Raw genomic sequence first — 21,983 nt, 5'->3', positions numbered from 1 at the left:
CTCCTTCCCAGGGCTGAGAGGGGGAGGGATTGGCCCCAAATCACTTAGCTGGCTTTGTGCTTAAGGCAGGACTATAACTCCCAGTCCCCTGGTTCCAATCCAACAAATCCAAACCTGGAAATCTTGCCCTGCGTATGGGAGAAAGGCTACTCCATGACACCTCAGGTTGCTATCTGACTTCTGCCAACCCAAGAGGAAATTTCTCTTTTGTCAAAAAAATGTTCCATTTTTGTGGTCCATTTTCCTTTGCCTGCAGAACAGGCTAGCTGACTTTTCCAGGCAAGAAAAGCTGAATCACCCAAACAATTACAAAGTAATCAGATTTAACAATGGGTGATTCTACTCCGAGAAAGGTATTTTCACCACAAATTGTTAGTGGCTTAATTTTGTCCTACAGGAAAAGCCCTTCCAGAGCAACCCAGCCTCCTCGTCTTACCATTTTATTTCCAATTAATGGCTTATACAGGAAACCTTTGGAGAATTGCCAGCAAAGAAAAGATCTTCTTCCCACAGCAAATACTTAATGGCCTGCTGGCTTTAAATAGAGAGATGATAGCTGCTAAAAGAGCTCCAAAAATATAGCTGTTCTTTCCCTTTAAAAGTGGTGGTTACTACTACTATCACGTCTGTAATTTGCTTGGGGCAAAGTACTTCCATTTGGCCTGAAAGGATAAGTGAACAATTTGAGCACCTATGTTCCTATGATTAGGTTTTCTTATCCACCTTCTTCACACACTAAGCAATTTGAAACGTTTTCACAGCCGAGTTATATAAAGAGTAGATTAATAAAGCTTTGGTTGCTGGAAATTTCTCACACACAGTGCAATAGTCTAGCGTGTAGCAATGATATGTCACGAGTAAACAGGAATCATTGGCTTTAAGATGGTACCCAATTTTAATTCACAGGCTGTTAGTGGGGCAGAGTGTTCCTCACGTCTGAGAGCTTCTGGCTTTGGGCTCTTTGCTTCAGGATCTCCTGCTGCTCTGGGTGGCTTTCGCTAGCTCCCCCCCCCTTCCCCCCACCCCCGTGGCTTAAAGAACAAGGGATTCAGTAGCCTGCATCCTTTTGCCCAAGTCTTGAATCACCCAGCCTAGGAGCAGTGCCTTTTTCCTTGGCCACATAAAAGTAAATCTTCCTTGTGAACCCAATGTATGTTTGTGCATGCTTTTGAGTCAGTGTTGACTCCTAGCAACTGTCCGGACAAAGCCCCTGTGGTCGTCTTGGCAAGGTTTTTCGGAAGTGGCTTGTCAGTGCCTCCTTTCCAGGACTGAGACAGTGACTGGCTCATGTCACCCAGCTGGTTTTGTGCCAAAGGCGGGTCTAGAACTTGACAATGTCCCAGTTTTCAACCTGGAGAATTAACCACTTATTCCTGTAACTCCACGGCTGATGGAAGAACAGCAGTGAGCAAAAGGGTTTTCTCGAATATAACCTGAAGCTGTTATTAACCAATAATCCCTATTAAATCTTGAATAATTGCTCTCATATTAACAAATGGCCCAAATCCCACTAAAACGTGCATGATGATCATCAGGTGCATGTTCCCTCTTAAAAGTGAAACCTGAAACAATCGAGGCATAGCACTTTTTTTTTCCATCTTTTATTTCAAAACAAAAATTTGTTCAAAATGAGACCAGTCAGAGCTCCACAGAGGGGGCAATTGTACAGGGTTGAGAGAGAGAGAGAGAAAGAGAGAGAGAGAGAAACAGGCCTGGCGGTATGTAGCATGGAGGATACAAAACAATAGAAACTTCTCAATTAAAAAAACCTGTACAAATAGTCCCTAAGTATATAAATAAAACTAGTCAGTACAATGAATGGAGAGATGGGCAGGAACTTTCCTCTGGTTTGTGGCGAATGGAAGCCTTTAAGAATTCCAGTACCTTCAAAATGGGAGTTCTGAAGGTCTTGAGTAAGAAATGGGATAAAGGCAAACGAGGTTCCATCCTCAGTTGGGTTGACTGCCAAATGTGTTTTAACAAAATACATTTTTACATCCATGACGTGTTTTTTTTTTCTTAAAGCAAACATTTAGCTAACTTGTTCCCAAGTCGTGAAAAAGTACAAATACACTGAAGCACATGAAATAGCCTGTAGCTTGTTATAGCCATGATCCAGCATGAGAAGGACGTTGCGTAGGGTGGATGCCTATTGCTATTTGTTTAAGGGCAATTTGCTAGAGGACAAGGCATCAGTGCAACCATCACAACCCCCAGGTTAAGGGCATATTGCTCCAGAGGAAAGTGCAGACAAGCTAGAGATTTGTTCAAGACAAGTTAGGCTGAACCTTGTTGCATTGAATCAGAGATCCTAGTTTAAGCTCATCCGCACAGGCCCTTCCTGCTAGGGATGGGAAGACTATGGAAGAACACTAAATAGTCCGCAACCGTACACATTTATTCCACAGCAATAGTCAAAAAGTGGGAGGGGGCTGTTCTGATTTCATTACTTTTTTTTTCTTTTTTCTAAGTCACACAGTTTCAAATTATCACCCGCATGGTAAGTTTGGAAGAAGAAAAAAAAAAACATCGCCTCTTCTGCCCAACCAACCTTTGACCCATCCCAGAGACAGCTGCTCACTGTTCTGTTGGGGCCATCTCTAGAAAACCCAAGTGTGCGGCAAAAATGGAAGCAGGAAAACATAGCACCGAGAGTCTTGGAATATAATTGGCCGGGTACAACTTCTGGTTAACTTACAAGTCGATTTGGAATGGCTGAAGCCCATCCTCTCTGCCGAGCGTGCTGTCTTGCATGCTTGCTTTGGGGGGAGGGGGGTGAAGAGCTGACATTCCTTGGGGACAGGGCTTCCCAGGGTACATGGGCTACCATTATACAGCTCTTACTGGGAGCAAGTTTGTATCAAGCCCGTAATTCTTTTTGGTGGGCTCTAGATCAGCCATCCTGGGCCAAACGAAGGATCCACATAATGTCTTCTTTACAATGAACCAGAGTTTGATCTTTGGAAAAATTTAACAGTATAGTAGCACTAAATATATCTCTACACCACCACCCCCTCTTTTCATCCCCAAAGCTATATTATTCATACATCACCTTATACAATTTTTACAGATGATGAAAAGTCCTCACTCAAAAGTAGTCTTTCCGCTAATTTTGTTAACAGGGTCTGGCTGTTTTTTGTTGTCTGCATACTACCTGTCAGTGGTTTCTACAGGAGAAACAGGTATTGGTGGTTTAGAAAGTGTGGTGTGTCTTAGGGCAATGATTCTGTTGTTGAAACCAAAGCCTCGTGAAGACTGTCCTTAGCTACTGTAAAACTCTCAGGAGGATGGTAGCCTCTTCTACGCTTTGATACTTCCGAAATTGGATAATGTCTTGCTTTTGCCAGAAAGCATTAACCACCATTCTCTGTTATAAAACAAAAGTGATGGTGCCCGCTCTCATTCTGGAACCTCCCTTGATCTCCAGTGCAAGCAGTGAAGCCCTAGGAAAACTCGAGAACTGTGGCAAAAAAAAGGAGAGGGAGAAAGAGGGAAGCAACTTCGTGGTCTTGTCAACTATTGCCCAGTTGGGGACTCACAACAGAGCCACCAAAATGCTTCTCTAGATAAAACCATTTCTGCTCCATTTTAAATAAACTAATAACATTTTACAAGGAAAATTAGAAAAGCAAAGCAAAAACGAGTACATTGAACATAAACTGTATTAATTAGCAGCAACGTAGGGGTCATTTTTCATTCAAACCAACATTTTTCTTCTCTCTTTCCCCCCCCCTTCCCAAAAGCAGAGGAGCCTAAAGGTTTTTTATCTCTTAAGGATGAGGTGGGGAACGTATCCCTTGGAGAAGGTGCAGTTTGCCGGTTCTGGGTATACAAATGAACTGCGAGTGCATGTGAGGTAGATGTGTAGCTAAGAATGACAAAAACTGGAATTGATGAGCATAAAAATGAAGGGAAGTTCTGAACCGGGTTCCTCTCTCTCTCTCTCTCTCTCCACCCAACCCCAACCCCCATACACCCCCAACTTCCAAGGAGTTCAGGTTTCAATGCCAGCATGATACAGCTAAAGAATTTGGGGTGATGGTGCTCGCTTTCTAAAGTATCCGCATTGGAAAGGGACATAAGATGTGAGACGCTCGCCTTATTAGCCTTGGGAGGCAGCCTGCTGCATTCTCCTCCAGTGTGGCGGGTGGAAAGATGGGTAAAGGCTGGGTTAGCGGGAGCCGGAATAAGGAGCAGCAGCCAGGTAGAAATGAAGGACAAGACTACAGCATCCTTGCTTTGAAAACCGACACGGAGAAAGGCTGAACTAGGACTGGGCATTTATAAAGTGCAGGGACTGGTTTCCCCCGCTGTCAGAATGGAACAGGGGAAATCAAGGCACAAGATAAAAAAAAAAATACCAGCAGCTCAGAGGTGCGGGCTCCAAAGGTCCCAGCTGCTTGTGTTTGGTCCCTGCACGAAGCATGCAGGCTTCCATATCATGAAGCAAGGGATGGTTTTATGTGTAGTAAAGCATTGTAACAGTGATCTTCCCAGCCCGCAGGTGGGTTGTAGCTGGGGACTTGACTTGCAGTCTGCCAGGAAACTGGAACCTTCCTGTAAGCTTTCAGCGGACACCATGAGATGGGGCTGGAGCAGAAAGGCTGCCATCCAAGGTGCCCTCTGCAGCCTACCGAGGTTGAAAGAAGAGCCTAGCATTTCTCATCACCCACTCTGCGTACGTTCCGTGTGGATAAGATGGGATAAACAAAATAATACAATGTTACTGCCCCAAAGCACATATCTAGTAAGATTGCACAGGAGCATCTTGAGTGTGCAAATAGCACCTGCCCTCAACTCTTTTAACCCCCTGCATCTTTGCCTGGGATAACACACTTGTCCTCTTCAGCTGGCCTGGGTTCCTAGATAAAAATCCGGCTGCTTTAAAGAGTTGCAGAGAGATGCTATGTCTGTGCACTCTTGCATTCCAAAGGACCTGCTTGGAACTAGACCCAGAGTGCTACACAAACCTAGTGTCTAGCGTGGATGAAAGGGTTGTGAGGCAGTGGTCCAGGAAGAGGAATGAGAACAGAGCTGAGGCTTAAAAGGAATCTTTGCTAGGGCAAAATGTGTGGGGAAGAATACATGTCTGCACGTGTATTTCTCTTCTGTCAGCTTACATTCAGTCTTGCATCCATCCATCTCTAGCTTTGATCTTCTTCAATCTTAGCCATAGCAGACTTCCTCCAAAACGTTTTTTTTTAATCTACAGCTGTCCTCTTTTCCAAACTCTCAGCAATCTGTCTCTTGGCATGCACACCACACACTGGCCACTGCTACTCTATCTCAACCTCTCTTTTACCATTGTCCCAAAAGCCTCAATGCCTTTGGGTGGCAATTCCCGGGTGCCAATTGTACTGTAGATTCAGGTCTGCTTTTGTTTCTAATATGCTGTGCGATCACTTAAGATTCCTAGGGAGTCGCATTTGGTAGACCACGCCGAGTCCGTTTCTATTCACAGTCCAGCACCCTCTTCATCCTCAGAACTGGCTTTGAAACACTGCTCCCTACATTTCCCCCCATCCTATAGCTTGGACTTTGGCTCTGCCAAATGCTACCTCCTATTCCACATTCCAGATGACCAACGGTGAGCCAGCCTAATCCCTGGTTCTACAAGAGAAAGACCCAGCAACGCTTAAAAAGAAGAAACAGCTTTCAGAGATCAGAAGAAAAAAAGAGGAAAGTGGGCTTTCATCTTCATTTAGAAATGAATACTGCAGTTTGGACAAGTGGGCGTGCTCCGATTCTGTCTTACGGGTTCAAGATTAGGTGAGCAGGATACACGCAGACGGGACCACAAGTGTACTGCCCCCCTTGCCAGAAAACATGCTTTTTGCCACAGACATTTATGGATCCATTAAGCATCATCATAAGGTAGAGGGCTGTGGGATTTTTTAAAAAAAATAAAAATAAACGGATCATATGCCTGGGACAAATGCTGTCAAAGGGACAGCCAACATGTTCTTTCTGGGTGGGAACTTGCTTAGGATAGGCTAGGTATCTAATGGCAGCCGAATACCAAATGCAGAGCTCAGGAAAGCAATCCAGGCAGGCTGAAAGAAGGAACTCTCTGTTCCAAAGCAGTACTTGATCTGGCACTTGATTTTTACAGAGCCATTGGGGGCTTTCAGTGCAGACATTTATTTCTGTGCTCAGATAAGCATCCCAGCAGTTCAATGAGGGTCAGATTAGCATTGCGCTAGAGCAGGAGTGGGGAACCTTGGCTCTTTTATGACTTGGCCATGGCTCAGGAATTCTGGGAGTTGAAGTCCACAAGTCATAAAAGAGCCAAGGTTCCCCACTCCTGCTCTAGCACAATGCTAATCTGACCCTCATTGAACTGCTGGGATGCTTATGCTGGCTCAGGAATTCTGGGAGTTGAAGTCCACAAGTCATAAAAGAGCCAAGGTTCCCCACCCTTGCACTAGAGGGTCAGAAATATTGGAGGCAGTTTAAGGTTTCACTACGGCTACAAAATACACATTTGCTTAAAAGTCAGTTTCCTGAATTTATGGGAATCTTCTTCTTGGTGAGGACTGCTCTCTTAATCATAATTGAATTTTACCGAGTTGTAATCCTGAATTTCTTTGCTCCCCCCACCCCCAAGTGCTGGTGGTAAGAAACAAAATTTAGAAAGCTAGGATACTTCTCATTTCATACACGGGGCAAAATAAACTTGATAGCTAATTAACTAAACTCCTTTGATCTCCCAAATTAGCTTGGGTTCAAAGAAAATTTCCCTTAGACTGCAGTATAGAGCTTTGGGAGAGGTGCCTTCGGAGGGCTGCTGTGTTTCACAACTTGAAAACAATGACAAACCAAGTCTAAAGGCCTGTTTTAAAGTCCTGATTTGCTAATTTTATTTACTTATTAATCAATTATCTTAATGATCTTTTTATATATAATTTAATTAATTTTAATATGTTCCTACTATTTAAGGAAACGGTAACCCTGATTTTAATTATTACACTTGAAAGGCTGGAAAGCTAACTCATGTTTTCATTACCTGCTTTGAATTTACACTAAAGGCAACATAACACAGTTAAGCGAATCCTTGGTGTTTATTTTCTAACAGGTTTCTGGGTAAGAGTTTAGGACTAGGGACTTTTTAATTTTATTTTGTGATTACTGCTACATTTTAAAATGGCCTCACTCTAAAGGCTCTACAAGTACAGACTAAATTTTAATTTAATCCTATCGAGATTCTTAGTTGCCATCATCAAATGCCTAAATATCTAGCATATTTCCCACTCCAATCTAAAATAGCTGTGGGCAGGGGTGCTTGGAGGTGATTGAACTTAAGTCTATTAACACAAACCTGGAGAATCTTAATTGTAAACTCAACCATTTGTAGGAATCAAACTAAACGATGAGGAGACCCCTGTAGACAATATCCCCTTCATTTTATCTTTTTTAAAAAAACACGGGTTTCACTAACCACCCACGGTTAGTTGTTTTAGTAAGATCTTGTGGGGGATTTGAAAAAGCAGCTATAAATCCTAATGTAACAAAAAAATTGGCAGCATGAATCCTATCAAAACAAGATTTCTACAGATCTCACTCACTCACTCACTCTAAGAAAGCGTCCCAAGAAAATTTCAAAGGATGCCTTGCCTCAACCTGGTGTCTTCCAGATGTGAAGCTATGCTTTAACCCACATGGATTTTTTTAAGAAGAGGTCCTGGGGGGGGGGGGTTAAAAAAAGAAAATTCAAGGTAATGAGTTTCTCTGCTATATCCTTTCTAAAAGCTGCTCAAAAAAAGGGGGTGGGGGAAGGCAGGAGAGTGGCCTTTTAAGGACCAGGTGTACCCCGATGTAGTCTGAGGTTGCAGCCCATATTTGGAGCACAACTGGAATCAATTCCTCAAGTAGAATCCTTTTATAGCTTGCATTTGTTCTGGGTGCGGATGTGAGGTGTTTCAAAGTTTCCCTGTAGTTTGGCATGTGAGCACTGCAGGCACGTAAGACAGAGAAGGGTGGGTGGGTATAAACCCCAATCTATCTGGGAAGTTCCTTTATTAGTCCTGCAGGGACTGTGGGCTCCTCTGCCTTTGCCTCCCAAGTAGGGACAGTTGGAGCCAGAATCTCAACTTACTGTTAATTTTTGGGTTTTTTTGTTTCTCTAGCCATCCCAACCCACTTTGGGACCTGACTCTGCAAAACTCCATTGGGCTATGGATGAGGCCCATCGAAGGTCACATAACATAAAGATGAAGGCAAGCTTGCATGCCCCAAAAAAGGCACTTCAGTTTCTCTCAGCACTAGGGGGAGGTGTATGGGGGTGGTGGTTATGCCAACCAAGAGGGTCTGGCCAGGGCAGAAAAAGGGGCACCGAATGTAGCCAGCCTTTGGATCCCCTGGGCTCCTGCGCTGTCGGTCTTGCCTCTTTCCTGGGGGGCATTACAGTTGTGTCTCCTGTCTGTGGGTCGTCCCTTCTCATGAGCAATGCAGGAAGGTATCTAAACTAGCCTGGCTGAAGGATTATGAGGATGGGGTGAACTGAACCCTCCCCAAACCTCCAATAGGAAGTCAGCCTGCTCTTGCTGGGTCAGGACCATGGTTGAAAAGTGGTCAAGACAACAAAAGGATCCTGAGCAGTGCACAAATCCAATGACACCGATATATTAATGCCACCTCCTCCAATGCCACCCTACCACAGCTCTTTCTCCCTTCCCTCAAAGACATGGATGGTACACACACAAACCAAGACAGATAGGGACACATGCACACGCACTCTTGCGTTCCTAGACTCACGTGACACCCGTATGGCCTCCGCCATTGCTCCTTCCTGATTGTCAGCTGCATAAGAGCCATTTCTTCAAAGGAAGGGGCCAGCAGGGAGGAGGGGGGAGGAGAGAAAAGGGGGCAAGGTGATCACAGCCCATGAAGAGGTGGGGGGAAGCAACGGTGGTTGGGCGAGAGGATGGAAGGGTCAGCTACATGCCAGCTGGGCTGGGGGTGACTTTATGGTGGAAGTAGAGGATGACTTTTAGCACCATCTGGTTGGGGGGAGAGGGGAAGGGTACATGCAGAGGTGTCTAAAGCACTTCGGGAGGCCCTGCAGGGAAACACAAGGTAGGAAAGGCTGAATTATTGCACATAGTCTCCTCCTATTGCAAATCTCAGGGGGCAGCCAGCAATCAAGGGCTGGGGGAGGAAGGGATAACGTGCATAGTAACTAGGATCTCTGGAGGGGGGGAGCGGGGAGCTGGAACATCCCCTGCAAGGTGCTCGATGCTCCTTGGTTGCTCGGTTCACAGCAATTGGGACGGGCTTCCTGCAGTCCCCACCAGTCGGAAGGAGAAGCACCTTTTCCCAGCTGAGTTGGTCGAGAGAACGGACGCCCTGTGGACCTGGGCTTGGCAGGCATGCAGGAACTGGGGGGCGGAAGGGGGGGGCTTACGGCAGCACAGTCCGGACCGCAGGCAGCAGAAGGCACTGTGTGTGTGTGTGTGTGTGTGTGTGTGTGTGTGTGTGTGTGTGTTTGTGTATCCTGGGGATGGGGACGGGGCGAAGCACTGCTGCTGGCAACGTGTCCATTCAACGTCCGAGAGTCCAGAGGTGATGACGCATCACTGGCGGCAGATTCCTTAGTCCGTTTATTGTTCCCCTGGTCCAGGGCAAGACGGGGCAGGCGAGGGGGGGGGAGGCCTCCCCATGGAAGCAAAGACAGGTCTGCACAGAAGCTCAAATCAGAGTCCAAAACATCCAGCAAAAAACAGTCCAATTGGACAGAGGGCAGAAAATTGAGGTCTGGCGCAAACTCTGTTTTTCTCTCTCTCTCAGCTGAGGCAAAATTTATGCCAAAAAAAAAAAAGATTAAGTTCATCGGATGCCTCCAGCCGCATCATTTCATTCCAACTTGACAAGCATTAAGCGAACCCCTCTTGCTGCCGCCAAAGTTCAACTTTTTTTTTTAAGATTTCCTTTTTTCTGAATTTTTTTTTGTAAATTTCCTCTTTTTTATTTTTTTGTAAATTTGTCTTTTTTAGAAAAAAAATACCCTCTTGAAATAATAAAATAATCCTTTCAAAGCAAAATTCCCTCCCCACTCCCACCCCAAGGAAGAAGAAGAAGAAGAAAAAAAAAAGAACTCCTCACTGATTTTTATCCTACAGCTGCGAGGTGGGGCTTTTCATTTTTTTTTCCTTATAAAACAACAACAAAAAAAATATTCAAACACTTTTGCATATTTGTCCTTTAAAAAATCTTTTACATGACCAAAGAAAACGAAATGAATTCAAAGGAGCAAAAAAACCTTCCTCCCAGAGGTACCAAACCAGCTTCCAAAAGAAGGGGGAAAAAATTCATTTTCTTCTCTGGGGAATTCTGGGGCATCCAAAGCGTTTGACTTTGCTGTTATCAAGAAAATAAACACGCACGCACACACGCACGCACACGCGCACACATACACACACAAATGTTCTCGTATTAAAATAGTCCTTAGTCCATCTGTACATCTAAGGGTTGAGGGTATTTTCTTTTTTTGTACCCCCATTCTAACCTCCTTTGGTTCCTCGGTGACAAAAGTCTATTGCGGTTATTTCCTTTTTTTAAAAAAAAACAAAACAACCTTTTTCTTTGCCAAAAAGAAAAAGAAGAAAAAAGAAACAAAAACAAAAAATGGTTCCAACATCTTCTAAACGCAGCACAAAATTTTAACAACAACAACAACAAAAAAAAAAGAACACGTTGTCTCCCTCGAAGTGATTGCTCAGAGTTGAGCTGCTCGGTGGCACTAAAGGGATGAAAAATGGAGGGAATTACGAAAGCAGACAACAAAGACCTCCGTGGAGGTAGTGTGTGTGGCACACAAAGTAGTAAGCAAGAAGAGAAACTGTCTCAGTCCCAAGCCTTCCACCTTCAGCCTCTCCCCACCCTCACAACCTTTGGCAACCGCCCTGGTGACCAATGTGCTAGGAAGCATTTGAAGAATCGATCTGAGCACACGCAAGCTTCTCAGCCACTTGGCCTCAACCTTCAGCTGCTTGCCTATGTGGGAGAAGGCCTTTGGGCTGAAGGGTTAGGTCTGAATTAGTTAGGGCAACTCCACACTGAAGAGTTGCTGCAGGAAGCCTTGCCCTGCGTTTCCTGCAGCGAACGAAGGAGACGCCGCTCTGAGACACAGAACATGGGCCTCTTTCAAGTGTTCGCTGTGGGAAATGTGGATGTCACACCAGGAGCTCCTTCAAAAAAGGTCATTCTGAGAGCTGGTCTCAGAATTCCAAGCGAAGAGTCATATTAGCCTGCTTGGGAGAACAAACAAGTGTGTTTCTTGACACCTTGAAGATCAATAGATAATGTAGGTCTCATTGAACATGCAAAAGGTTCAGCAGGGGATCTTCACTTGTCCCTTCTGAAGGTCACACACCCTTCAAGCCCCTGATGAAGAGATCGCTTGGTCACACATTGCCAGGCTAGGCAAAGGGAAGAATCCTTATTAGTCTCATTGACATTCTGCTCTCTGCTCATTCAGTTTGTGGTTGTGCCCAAGGTCCGTATCTGAGGGTCCTGATAGAAAAAACTGAAGCCAACGCAGAAACTGGGCCCGTTCCTGGGACAAGAAGTAGATTCTGCATCCGAGGTCAGTGAGACGTTTGATCCTTCTTCATTCTCAGAACTCAGGAGGTTAGGACAGCCTCCACCAGCCTAGGCGACCTCGAGATGTGAAGACTTCAACTCCCAGAATGCCCCAGTCAGCACGGCTACTGCTATAAAATTCTGGGGACAAAGGCCACACACTTGAACAATGTCCAGCTCATTGCAGAAATGCTCTGTGGAACATGATGTGGAGACTGACGTCTAGCCTCTTGGCTTCCTTTTTCCTTATTTAGGAGTAACAGAGTAGTTCGGCCTCCTGTCTGTCCTTAAAAGCATCTCAAAACCCTTTTTTATTCCTCTTTTGAATTAAGCAGCAGGAAGATGCACAGGGCTCCACTACAAGCCTTGCGGTTGCCAACTCTCTTTTCTTCTTTTTAGAAATTAAACCCTGCTTAAGCACAAGTCCACAAACCGGTTTCCTACAGTTACTTAAATCACATGGGACGGGTTTTGATTTTGGGGAGGGGAGTGTTGTTTAATTTCCAAGCCACGTTTGCTGCCCCTCCACATTAAGGAACAGGGTGGGGAGGACCCTGGATCTCATTTTCCAATTGGCCATGACTGAATGCTGTAACAAGTCTCTCTCTCTCTCTCTCTCTCTCTCTCTCACACACACACACACCATGACTCATTCCCAGTTCTAGTCAGTGGCCCAGTTCTCAAGTGCCATGCTGACCTCCTTTAAGGAAGTTTCCTGGCATGTGGATAAGACAAACAGAGCAAAATCCAGGTTTCTGGACTTGCTGGAGAAAATACCTTCAATGGACTCCTAACTCTTGCTTTCTCTTATCTTCCTTTCTCTTGCACCTCTCTTCCTCCTTTGGGGAGGAGATAAAAGGGGGTGAATCTACCCAGATTGCTCAAATGACTCGTGTGGTCAAGGGCCATTGCCCAAGGCCCCCAGGCACGAGCTCGGAACTGGCAAAGGATCAAGTGAATGAAAATGGAGCTATCTCTGGGAGAAGACGACTAATTTACATACACACACACACGTTTTCGTAGATTTTCACGGGTACAGGTATGTAGGTCTTGGCGTATTCGGGTCTTTTCCTGTGTAAGATTGAGTGTGTCAAGCACGAAGCCAAAGACACCAGCCTAAAGATGACGAGTGGGACCTCGTCGAAACGTCGCCAAGACACACTCAATCTTACACGGGAAAAGAACCGAATACGCCAAGACCTACATACCTGTACCTATATATATATATATATACATACATACATATACATATACACAGGGCTTTTTTTGTCATAGAAGGTTCAGAATGGAGTTTTTTCCATTTTTTGGATGGAACCTTGTAGGCTAGGCAAGGCGGGTTGTATGACGTGTGAGTTCCGGCACCTTTTTCTTTTACAAAAAAAGCACTGCATATACATATACATTATACATATACATATACATATGTATATATATATGCCAGTCCCACACACACACACTCCTGTCCTTACCTGTTGTTACTTGTTGTACTGATACGAGTAGGCAGCATGATCCGATGGAGACTCCACTGTCACGTGGCTCTGCTGGCCACTGTTCTCCTGTGACAAAATACCCATTGGGGGAATTGGGATGGTAGCTGTTATCTTCCCCCAACCTCTCAGCTCCACTAAGATGAGCAAGATCAAATCGCCACGTGGCTTGGTAGGGAATCAGACCTCTCCCCTTCCCTCGTTAAGAGCTCAGCAACTGGCCACGTGCCTTTTCTACCAGCAGCAAAGTGGTCTCCAGAGGCTCCTCGTCTTACCCACCACACAGACTCAGATCCCCAACCCTGTGATGGGAGCCAGAGGCCTTCCCCGTGCTGGTTTTTATGCTCGGCATTGAAAGACTCTTATGTGGCTGGGAAGAAAAAGCATTCAAGGGCTTCTGTGGGGAGACACCAGTGTGTAGAAGAAAGAGCTCATTTCGGAATAGGACCTATTAAAGATTATGGCTAATCAACTTCCCAGAGTAATTTAAGCTAGTTTGGGAAACATCATTATCCGAAGCATGTATGCCATAGCTCCTAAAGACAATTTTGTGTATGTGTGTGTGTGTGTGTGTGTGTGTGTGAAGAAAAGGTCACAAAAGTAATGGCAAGGGTGGCAGAGGAATATGGAATCCTCTTCCATCTATGGGATGCCATTTCCAAAATCTATAAAGCATGCTCTGGATTTCCACCCACCAGCTTACCCTCAGTTAACCTGCTCCTTTTTACTGGAAACACACAAAACCAAAATGTGTATCGGTGCAAGATAAACAATCTCTGCAAAGGTGTGTAGTTTACCCCAGACAATATATAGTCCAGAGGCTGCGTTCACACAACACACCAAATCCCAAACCCAAGTTAATGGGTCACATAATGTGTCACGTGACTCACTCACCCTGAATGGTTTGACGTAAGAGCCAGTTGCTAAGGCAAAGGTTGAGACCCTGGGAGAAAACAAGCCACACATTTCCCATCCCCATTTTAGCTTACTCAAAGTTGTTATGTGAACTCAGCATGCGGGGGGGGGGGGGGTGTTTGTTGCTGTGGTTTCAAGGCATAAATCTGTACCAAGGAAGCATTCCTAATTTAAGCAGGAAGGGGAAAAGGGCCTCTTACCTCAACCGCGACACTAGAGGAAGGCACCGGTGTATACTGGGGAATATAGGCTCCTTGCATAGCTGCTGCCGCTGGCATATACTGGTAAGAAGGAGAGAAAATGTCAAGAGGCCAGAGCAGGACTGGGTCTCAGCCCCACAAAAAAAGGGGAAGGAGGAAAGGGGTCCTTACTGTGCCAGCACCGCTGAGGGACAGATGGCCCAGCTGTTGGGTGAGAGGCCCCATCATGGAAGTGGGCTGGATGGAAATGGCGTGGTCCATGGCAGGTGTCAGCACCGTCCCCTGCTTGGGAACAAAACACATAATAAAAGAGGGCACCGTCTGAGACAAAATGGAAAGCAATGAAGGGATGAGTCTAGAAACGTCCTAAGAACAATGTGCATTATTACCACAGACTCTGGCATGAAAGCACTGCATTTCCCAAAAGTTCAAACTGGAGGGTAATTAGAAAAGGGGGGACCTGCTGACCAGCACTCTGGGCCACACAGCGCTTTGAATTAAAAGCAAAGAAGGTCTTCCCAATGAGTAGTAAAGTATATTAGTTGTTAGTTAATACGTAAGTGTTAACACATAAGGATGACACGTAAGTGTTTTTACCCTCCTGGTCCAGGAAGACGAACAAAACAAAAAACAGTACACAGTTTAATCATTTTTCCTGTCGTTTGGACTAGAAAGGGAGAAAGCCCAAACTCTTGCAAAATTTTTTTTAAAAAAAAACTCAAGTCCAACTTTTACTGTTCCATCTGAATTCACAATTAAAAGGACTAATTAGCACTACGAGAACTTTTGCAACATTTTCCTTAATGGAGGATTCCAGGCAGGCAGGCAGGCAGGCAGGTAGGTAGGTAGGCAGGCAGGCAGGTAGGCAGAAATAGCTCTCACCGTGGGCTGCATGAGGTATGACTGATGGTGCATCCAAGATGGACTGTGGACCTAGAATAAGGCAGCATGTTTTATACATGGTATCTTAACAAAACAGTCCTAAAAGGTAGATTGATTGAGCTAGTCAACCCCGTCACGAAGCAGGCTGAGAAACAATATCCAAGTAGTGCAGATAAGATTTCAACCAAGGACTTCTGGTTCACAGCTCACACCCTTGTAGACTTTTCCGCTTAACCTGGCTTGCCCTACTCTGGGTTCCTTCCCAAAAAGTGGATTTGGAACTACAACTCCCATAATCTTTGAACATGGAAGGCCACTTTAAAGGCAGACCTTCCCCATCACACACAAAGTCAGCGAACAGGGGTTTTACAAGTAGCAGGGATAGCTATACAGTATTCTCGTTAAAGTACTTTTCATCTAGACAAGGTGACTTCTGCTAGCTGAATAGGAGGTACAACAGGAAAGTTAACCAGAATTACCTTCCATTTGTTCTAAAAATCAGACATGCGTTCTCATTTTTTTTCCCCTGCTGGGGAAACACAAGGGGTTGAATAAATGCATCACAATACCATCACATCATTTCTTGCCATTTCTGACTTGTTCTTAGTAACCCAAGCCATGTTAATCACGGAATCCTGTGATTGTGTTTGGCCAACACGTACAACTGAAGAAGAAAAACAAAGGCTGCCTCCTTCTCCTCCCCATTCTGAGCACAGCCATTTTCAAGCTCTCATCTGTTGTTGTGAGTCAGGCCCAGAGTTTGTGTTCTCCAGTATTAGCTGCCAAAGTAACATACCTGGTAGGAGGAAACAGGTGATGGGAGATAAGGGGAGAGCGCAGTCTGGGCAATCATCCTGTTTGGGCCCAGGCTATAGGGCGTTGTATAAAACCTGCAGAGAAAATAGGGGGAGCAAAGCCGCCTGTTAGAAGTCTGTCCAAAACTGACGAGAGCGCTCACCAGACCTCTCTTCCCACTGGTTGCCATGCCAGTTTAATTCTGCCAGGCCCCATTTTCTAATAAAAACATTACCCTACCAATAAAAGGGGAAGGCAGAAGAACAAAGACATACCCGTTTTGTAACGCTGTTGTAGGGTCATAAGTCAAGGTCATCCCACCCTGCAGGAAACAATAGTTAATTCACATATGCTGACCTCTTCTCAGAGGTCACAGTACACCTTAGCGACAATAGCGACCATCAGCCTGTAAGTGTGACATTGCGAGGCCGCTCAGATTTAAGACCATATAACATGGCTGACAGATGGCTCACCAAAAAGGTAGAGGTGACCCAAAATAAAAGGTTAATTTGGGCCAAAGTTGATACTAAGGCAATATTAGAATGCCTTAAAACAGAGAATGCTACTAAGTGGGCTAGAACAATACAGTCATCTACTACTGACTGGATGTCAGCCTTCAATGCATTCTCCAATCTGTGTAACATACTGAAGAAACACCTAACAGCTAAACCTACTACAAAAAGAGCCCAAGTGGGTAGACCTCGCTGGTTTGATCCTGATTGCCAGCGACAGAAAAAGAAATTGAAGGCAGCCATGAGGCTTGCCCAGAGGAATCCTACTGCCCATATACAAGCTAAGATGCTGCACACAAGAAGGGAATATAAAAAAACTATAACATTAAAGAAAAAACGTTTTGCCATTTCAATCTGGTCAGAACTTGAGTTGGCTGCCAGAAGTCATAATTCAGTATTATTTTGGCACTCAGTAGCAGGTATTCTGAAGGAACGGAGATTTGCATTTGACATACCAATCTCTGCTGCGGACTGGGAGAATTATTATCAGTGCTTGTTTGCCCCCACCGAACCGGTAAAGAAATTATTTTTAAACAGTGATTTGGTAAATCCGAGAACCCTCCCCCCTTGGCCACCAGTTTCAGAAAAGGAGATACAGTCCATCATTAAAAGCTTAAAGAGCAATAAAGCCCCAGGCGAGGATTTTTTACCAGCAGAATTATTTAAGAAATTTCCCAACTGGTGGGGCCCTGTATTAGCAGGTCTTTTTACACACATAAATAACACCTGCCATATACCAGACGGGTGGAAGATGGCAATAGTTGTCCCTATATATAAAAAAGGGAATAAAAAGGATCCTAGTAATTATAGGCCCATCAGCCTGATTGACATTGTAGCAAAAATATATGCTAGGTACCTTTTGAACAGAATTGAAATCTGGGTAGAGGAAAACAACATCCTCACAGAAGAACAAGCAGGTTTTAGACAGAACAGATCTACTATTGATAACTGCTTTGTTTTGAACCATCTAATTGCCAAATATGCCTATAAGAGGAGACCCCTGTTTGCTGCTTTTATAGACCTTACAGCAGCATTTGATATGGTAAATAGAGACGTACTATGGAGTAAATTGACATCTCTTAAAATAGAACCCAGACTTCTGGCTTTGATTAAAGCCCTTTACACAAGTACCTGTTTGAGGGTGCGGTATGGGGTTAATGGGGCCCTGACTAATAGGATTCACACAAATAAAGGGATAAGGCAAGGGTGTATCCTGGCCCCATTATTATTTAATTTATACATCAATGATTTGCCAGGGTTAATGAAGGATACCATGGTACACATGCCGATGATCCTAAATACTTACTGTAACAGCTTGCTTTATGCTGATGATATGATTTTATTATCATACTCACAAGTAGGATTATGTAGGCTATTAAGAAGATTCAGCTCTTATTGCCAGGATAACTCCCTAATTATTAGCAAATCCAAATCGAAAATAATGGTGTTTGGAAGAAACCATCAGAGACATAAGTGGCAATTAGACGGTGAACCAATTGAACAGGTTAATACCTTTGTATATTTGGGAGTAACTTTTTCCAAGACTGGATCTTGGGCCTGCCATCATCAACGAAGTACATTTAGAGCAAAAGCCCGTTTGAATTTATTGCTCAAACTAAAGAATCATAGTTACCCAGGGTCCCTAGCGCCACTACTCAAAGTTTATAAGGCTAAGGTTACGACAATGCTCTTGTATGGAGCAGAAATTTGGGGTCTTTATTCAACCACAGCTTTAGAACGAACACAGTCCCAGCATCTGAGATGCATTTTGGGTGTAGATCCAAGAACATCTGCTGCAGCAGTTAGAGCTGAATTGGGAATTCATACAATTCAGGCATTATCTAAAATTAGAGCTTATAACTACTGGTGCAAAGTTAATGAAATGGAGACTGATAGACTCCCCAAATTATGCCTACTAGAGCAAATAAAACTACAATCACAAATCTCCTGGATCACCAAACTAACAAATTTTGTAAGAAGCTGTGGCCTTCCTGTTTCTTGCGTAACAGGAGAACAATCTAAAAAAAGAATTGCCCAAAGAATTAAGGATATAGAAGCACAAACTGACATAGCTATCCTTAGTAAGGTGGGTAACTTGAAATGGCTGAGTAAATACAAATGTACTTTTCAAGTGGACAGTTATTTGAAGTCACAACTCCCAAAACATCTTAGGGAGATATTCACGAGAGCAAGATTTGAACAGCTTGACACAATGGTCAGATATGGGAGATTTCATGCTATACCGTACAATGAGCGTCTCTGCATTTGCGGAGCGGCAGAGGTAGAGGACCTGGCTCACATCCTATTTGACTGTTGTTTGTATAAGAGGGTGAGAGACAGGTATCTTGGTCTATATACCAAACGAATGACCCATTGGGATCCCCATATCAAAATAACTTACCTTATGTCCGGCCAGAACTTGAAAATAACATTCAACGTAGCACAGTATTTGAACAAAATGATCCAGTTAAGATCTGCATATGTGGGACTGATTGGGGTAGATTGTAAGGGCGACTCCGAAATATAATGTTTCCATATTTTATCTATATCTTAAATTTGCATTTTATTACTATTTTAACTTAAATTGTATTTTAATTCCATTTTAAATTGTATTTTATCAAATTCCATTTCGGATTGCTTTTATCTAGTTTTGGTGATGGTTTGTTGCTGGAACTTTGTACTTTGATATGGCCCAAGGGCTAATCAATAAAAGTTGTTGTTGTTGTTAATTCACATATGGCTCATGCCTCTTCCGGTTCCCCAGTGCACCAGGTTCTCAGCTTAGCGAAGCCGTAGTTTTTATTTCCCCTTTCTGGGAACAAGTTGCAAGCCTTATCCAGGCCAGCAGAGAGGCTGTTCTCTCAACCAGCTTAGAGTGGCATGTCAGTACAGCCGGTCAAGCTGTTAGGGAACTTCTCCTGTCTCTAAGCTTAGACTGCACAACTTGTGGCCAGTTCACAAAATCCAAAGGGAGAGATGGGAAAACAGTTTGCTTAGGAAGTTCCATGCCAGGGATGCAGTTGTATGCAGTGAGGAAATAGCACGCTGACCTACCACGGAGCAGTGGGAGAGATTACAGTTGAAAATAGTAGCAGGAGGCAGGATCCAGACCGTCAAAATCTCTCCGGAGAAAGGAGAGACATTTGAGATTACTCATATGTATTCCAGACAGCTATTTTTTTGTGAGTACACGGCAGAAACCAAGGATTTTGCCACTGCTTGCAATCAGCTGGGAGTCGTGGGATTTTGTAGAAACTTTTTTTAAAAAAATATATAGCAAAAAGTGATTAGAGTGCTGGGTTCTAGAAATTTTCAAATAGATTAAACGTTTAGAGGAACTTGAATTAAAACTTTGAAATTAATTAAAAGGATTTTTCCCATGAGAAACATTCAGTATTTATATTTGAAAACAATAATTGATGACTTTGAAGGCACAAGAAGGAAATGAATGTATCAAGAGATTTATTGAGTGAGGTATATGACTTTCTGGGGCAAAACATAATTTTAAATTTATTTGCCAGGATAAGATAAATTGGATGGCATTGTGGAAGAGAAACAGATTTTATTGAATAAAGTTGAAATTGATTTAAATGCAGATTTAAAAATTATAAACAGAGGGAAAAGGTGAATAGTGGAAACCAAAAAAAAGAGAGCTGTTGGACATACAAGTGAAACTGGTTGATTGAAGGGAAAAAAAACTTGTAAATAGTAAACCAGAAGAGTGATGTGAATAATCTCTTCATATGGGATTTGCAAAAGGAATTTGTTAAGGTTATCAACAATTTTGTGAGAGGAAACATGGAGAATATGAAGAATGATGTGGATAACCTCTTTATACTGGAGCTACAGAAGGGCTTTGAAAAAGGTGCCAGTGATTTTGTGAGAAGACATAAAGAGAACATGAGAAGAAAACAGATGTTTGGATATTATCTGAGAAGACTAAAGGTTGTTATGAGAAAGGGGAAAGATTACATAGTTGGTTTATTTGACCAAGATTAAAAGAGATTGATTGCTAATTCTGGTAATGTTTAATAGACTTAAGTGGACTAGAACTGTTTTATGTTTTAAAAGTTTTGTTTATTTACAAACCAGTTTGGTCTAGGCTAGAAAACAGAAGGCCATGAGTTCAAGTCCCAAGTTAGCCATGAAAACCAGCTGGGTGACTTTGGGCCGGTCATTCTCTCTCAGCCCAACCCACCTCACAGGGTTGGTGGTGGGGAAAATAGGAGGAGGAAGATGTGTCGGATAATTTTGCGGCCTTCAGGTATATGTAAAAATAATAAAAGTGGGATATAAATAAATAAATATTTGAAAAAACAATATAGGGGGATTTGTTTAAAGAAAATCGGAAATAAATGTAAAAACAAGGACTCAAAATGGATTTATTGAACATAGTTTACAATAGTTATGTTGCTACTTCTTAAATCCTAATGGACTTTTACTGACGGAAATGGAGCGGTGCGGTTTTAAAGATTTGTTGATAGAGAACGGGATGGGATATGGGATGAAGAAATGATCGGTTGTATTTTAAGAGAGAGAGAAAAGTTGTTTATGTTAACTATACTTGCTGGGCTTTTTTAATCTTTTGTTGTTTGCATTAGTTTTATTTCTACAATGCAATTCTTAATAAAAATTATTGCAAAAAAGGAAGTTCCATGCTAGGAGCGAACATGACAAACTTTTTATCAAGTTCTCGTTAGGCCACCATATATGACCAAAGAGTGTTCTGTGTCCGTTGAAGCCCTCTAATCTCCTGCTGACCCTCACGCTTACCGTGTCACTTTCCCTTGGCCAGGCTCGTCCATTTTGCACATATTTGCCCTGATTCTGGCGCTTCTTCTGGCCACCATCAGCAAACTTGCAAAGCAGCGGATCTGGAGGAGCTGCAGGAAAAAATAAACCTGGGATTAGACTTGGGACTTTTGTTGTAACAGATCTGGACGCTCCTAGTTTGAATGATATTCCTAGGGCTCCGTATTCTCTCAATGCAAAGCAATGAATCTAAACATAAACCTTCTCTTCACAGCTGACTTGATACACTGAATTCCACTCGACACACTGTTCCGTCTCTGGTGCACTCATTAACAAGAGGCTACTTTGCTTTGTAGCAGTAACTGTTAACATCAAGCTGAAGATCCAAAATGTACAGCCATGGCTGATCACATTGGACACAGCGCTGCTCACCCTTTCTTCTTCTTCTCCTTGACTTCATCCTATCTCTGGACCACCAAGAAGACCCGCCCCTTTTCTTTTTTTCACCCTTCCTGGTTAGAACAAAGAAAGAAACCTTCTGCCATTGTTCGGGATCCAGCCGTGCCCAGGGGAAGTCAGAAGAGCTAGTTAGCATCAATTCTGTGACTTTTGTGAGACCATCTGCAGACTTTTATTTTCACATTAGTGCTAGGCATATTAGCATTCTGTCGGGAATGCAACAGCCTCCATCCACAGTGTGTGTGGCCCAGGCAGCTTTCCATTTAAAGACTTGCAGACTTCAGTGTCATGCTACTGTTTTTCCTTGAACGCTTGTGGTTAACCTTCCTTTTTGTTGCCAAGCAACTACTCTCTTCTCCCACAACTGGGAGAGTGTACAGAGCTACATAGCATTCTGAATT

The 21,983-nt window shown here is 43.6% G+C and overlaps 1 protein-coding gene and 1 long non-coding RNA gene across 4 annotated transcripts in view; one reads left to right on the top strand and one right to left on the bottom strand.

The window, feature by feature from the left end:
- Positions 1–1,599: 1,599 nt before the first annotated feature.
- Positions 1,600–10,688, top strand: LOC310635235. The gene is made up of 2 exons (XR_014491368.1): positions 1,600–5,769; positions 8,127–10,688. It is a non-coding gene; the product is annotated as an uncharacterized lncRNA (long non-coding RNA).
- Positions 10,515–21,983, bottom strand: part of RBMS2 (RNA binding motif single stranded interacting protein 2) — a 76,455-nt gene continuing 64,986 nt past the window's right edge. For 2 of the 3 annotated variants that reach the window (XM_083353965.1, XM_083353967.1), the window contains exons 7-14: positions 21,145–21,254; positions 16,135–16,181; positions 15,861–15,954; positions 15,065–15,115; positions 14,354–14,467; positions 14,183–14,263; positions 13,050–13,136; positions 10,515–10,738 (exon numbers count right to left, since the gene is read on the bottom strand). In XM_083353965.1, the coding sequence (XP_083210091.1) occupies positions 13,056–13,136; positions 14,183–14,263; positions 14,354–14,467; positions 15,065–15,115; positions 15,861–15,954; positions 16,135–16,181; positions 21,145–21,254 (578 nt within the window). In that variant the 3' untranslated portion in view covers positions 10,515–10,738; positions 13,050–13,055. The remainder of the gene's footprint in view (positions 10,739–13,049; positions 13,137–14,182; positions 14,264–14,353; positions 14,468–15,064; positions 15,116–15,860; positions 15,955–16,134; positions 16,182–21,144; positions 21,255–21,983) is intronic. The other variant, XM_083353966.1, reaches the window with a different exon arrangement.

The sequence above is a fragment of the Vipera ursinii genome (assembly GCF_947247035.1).
Source record: "Vipera ursinii genome assembly, chromosome: 2".
Classification (NCBI taxonomy): Eukaryota; Metazoa; Chordata; class Lepidosauria; order Squamata; family Viperidae; genus Vipera; species Vipera ursinii.
The sequence above is the reverse complement of the archived record's forward strand: the minus strand, read 5'-3'. Positions and strand labels throughout refer to the sequence as shown.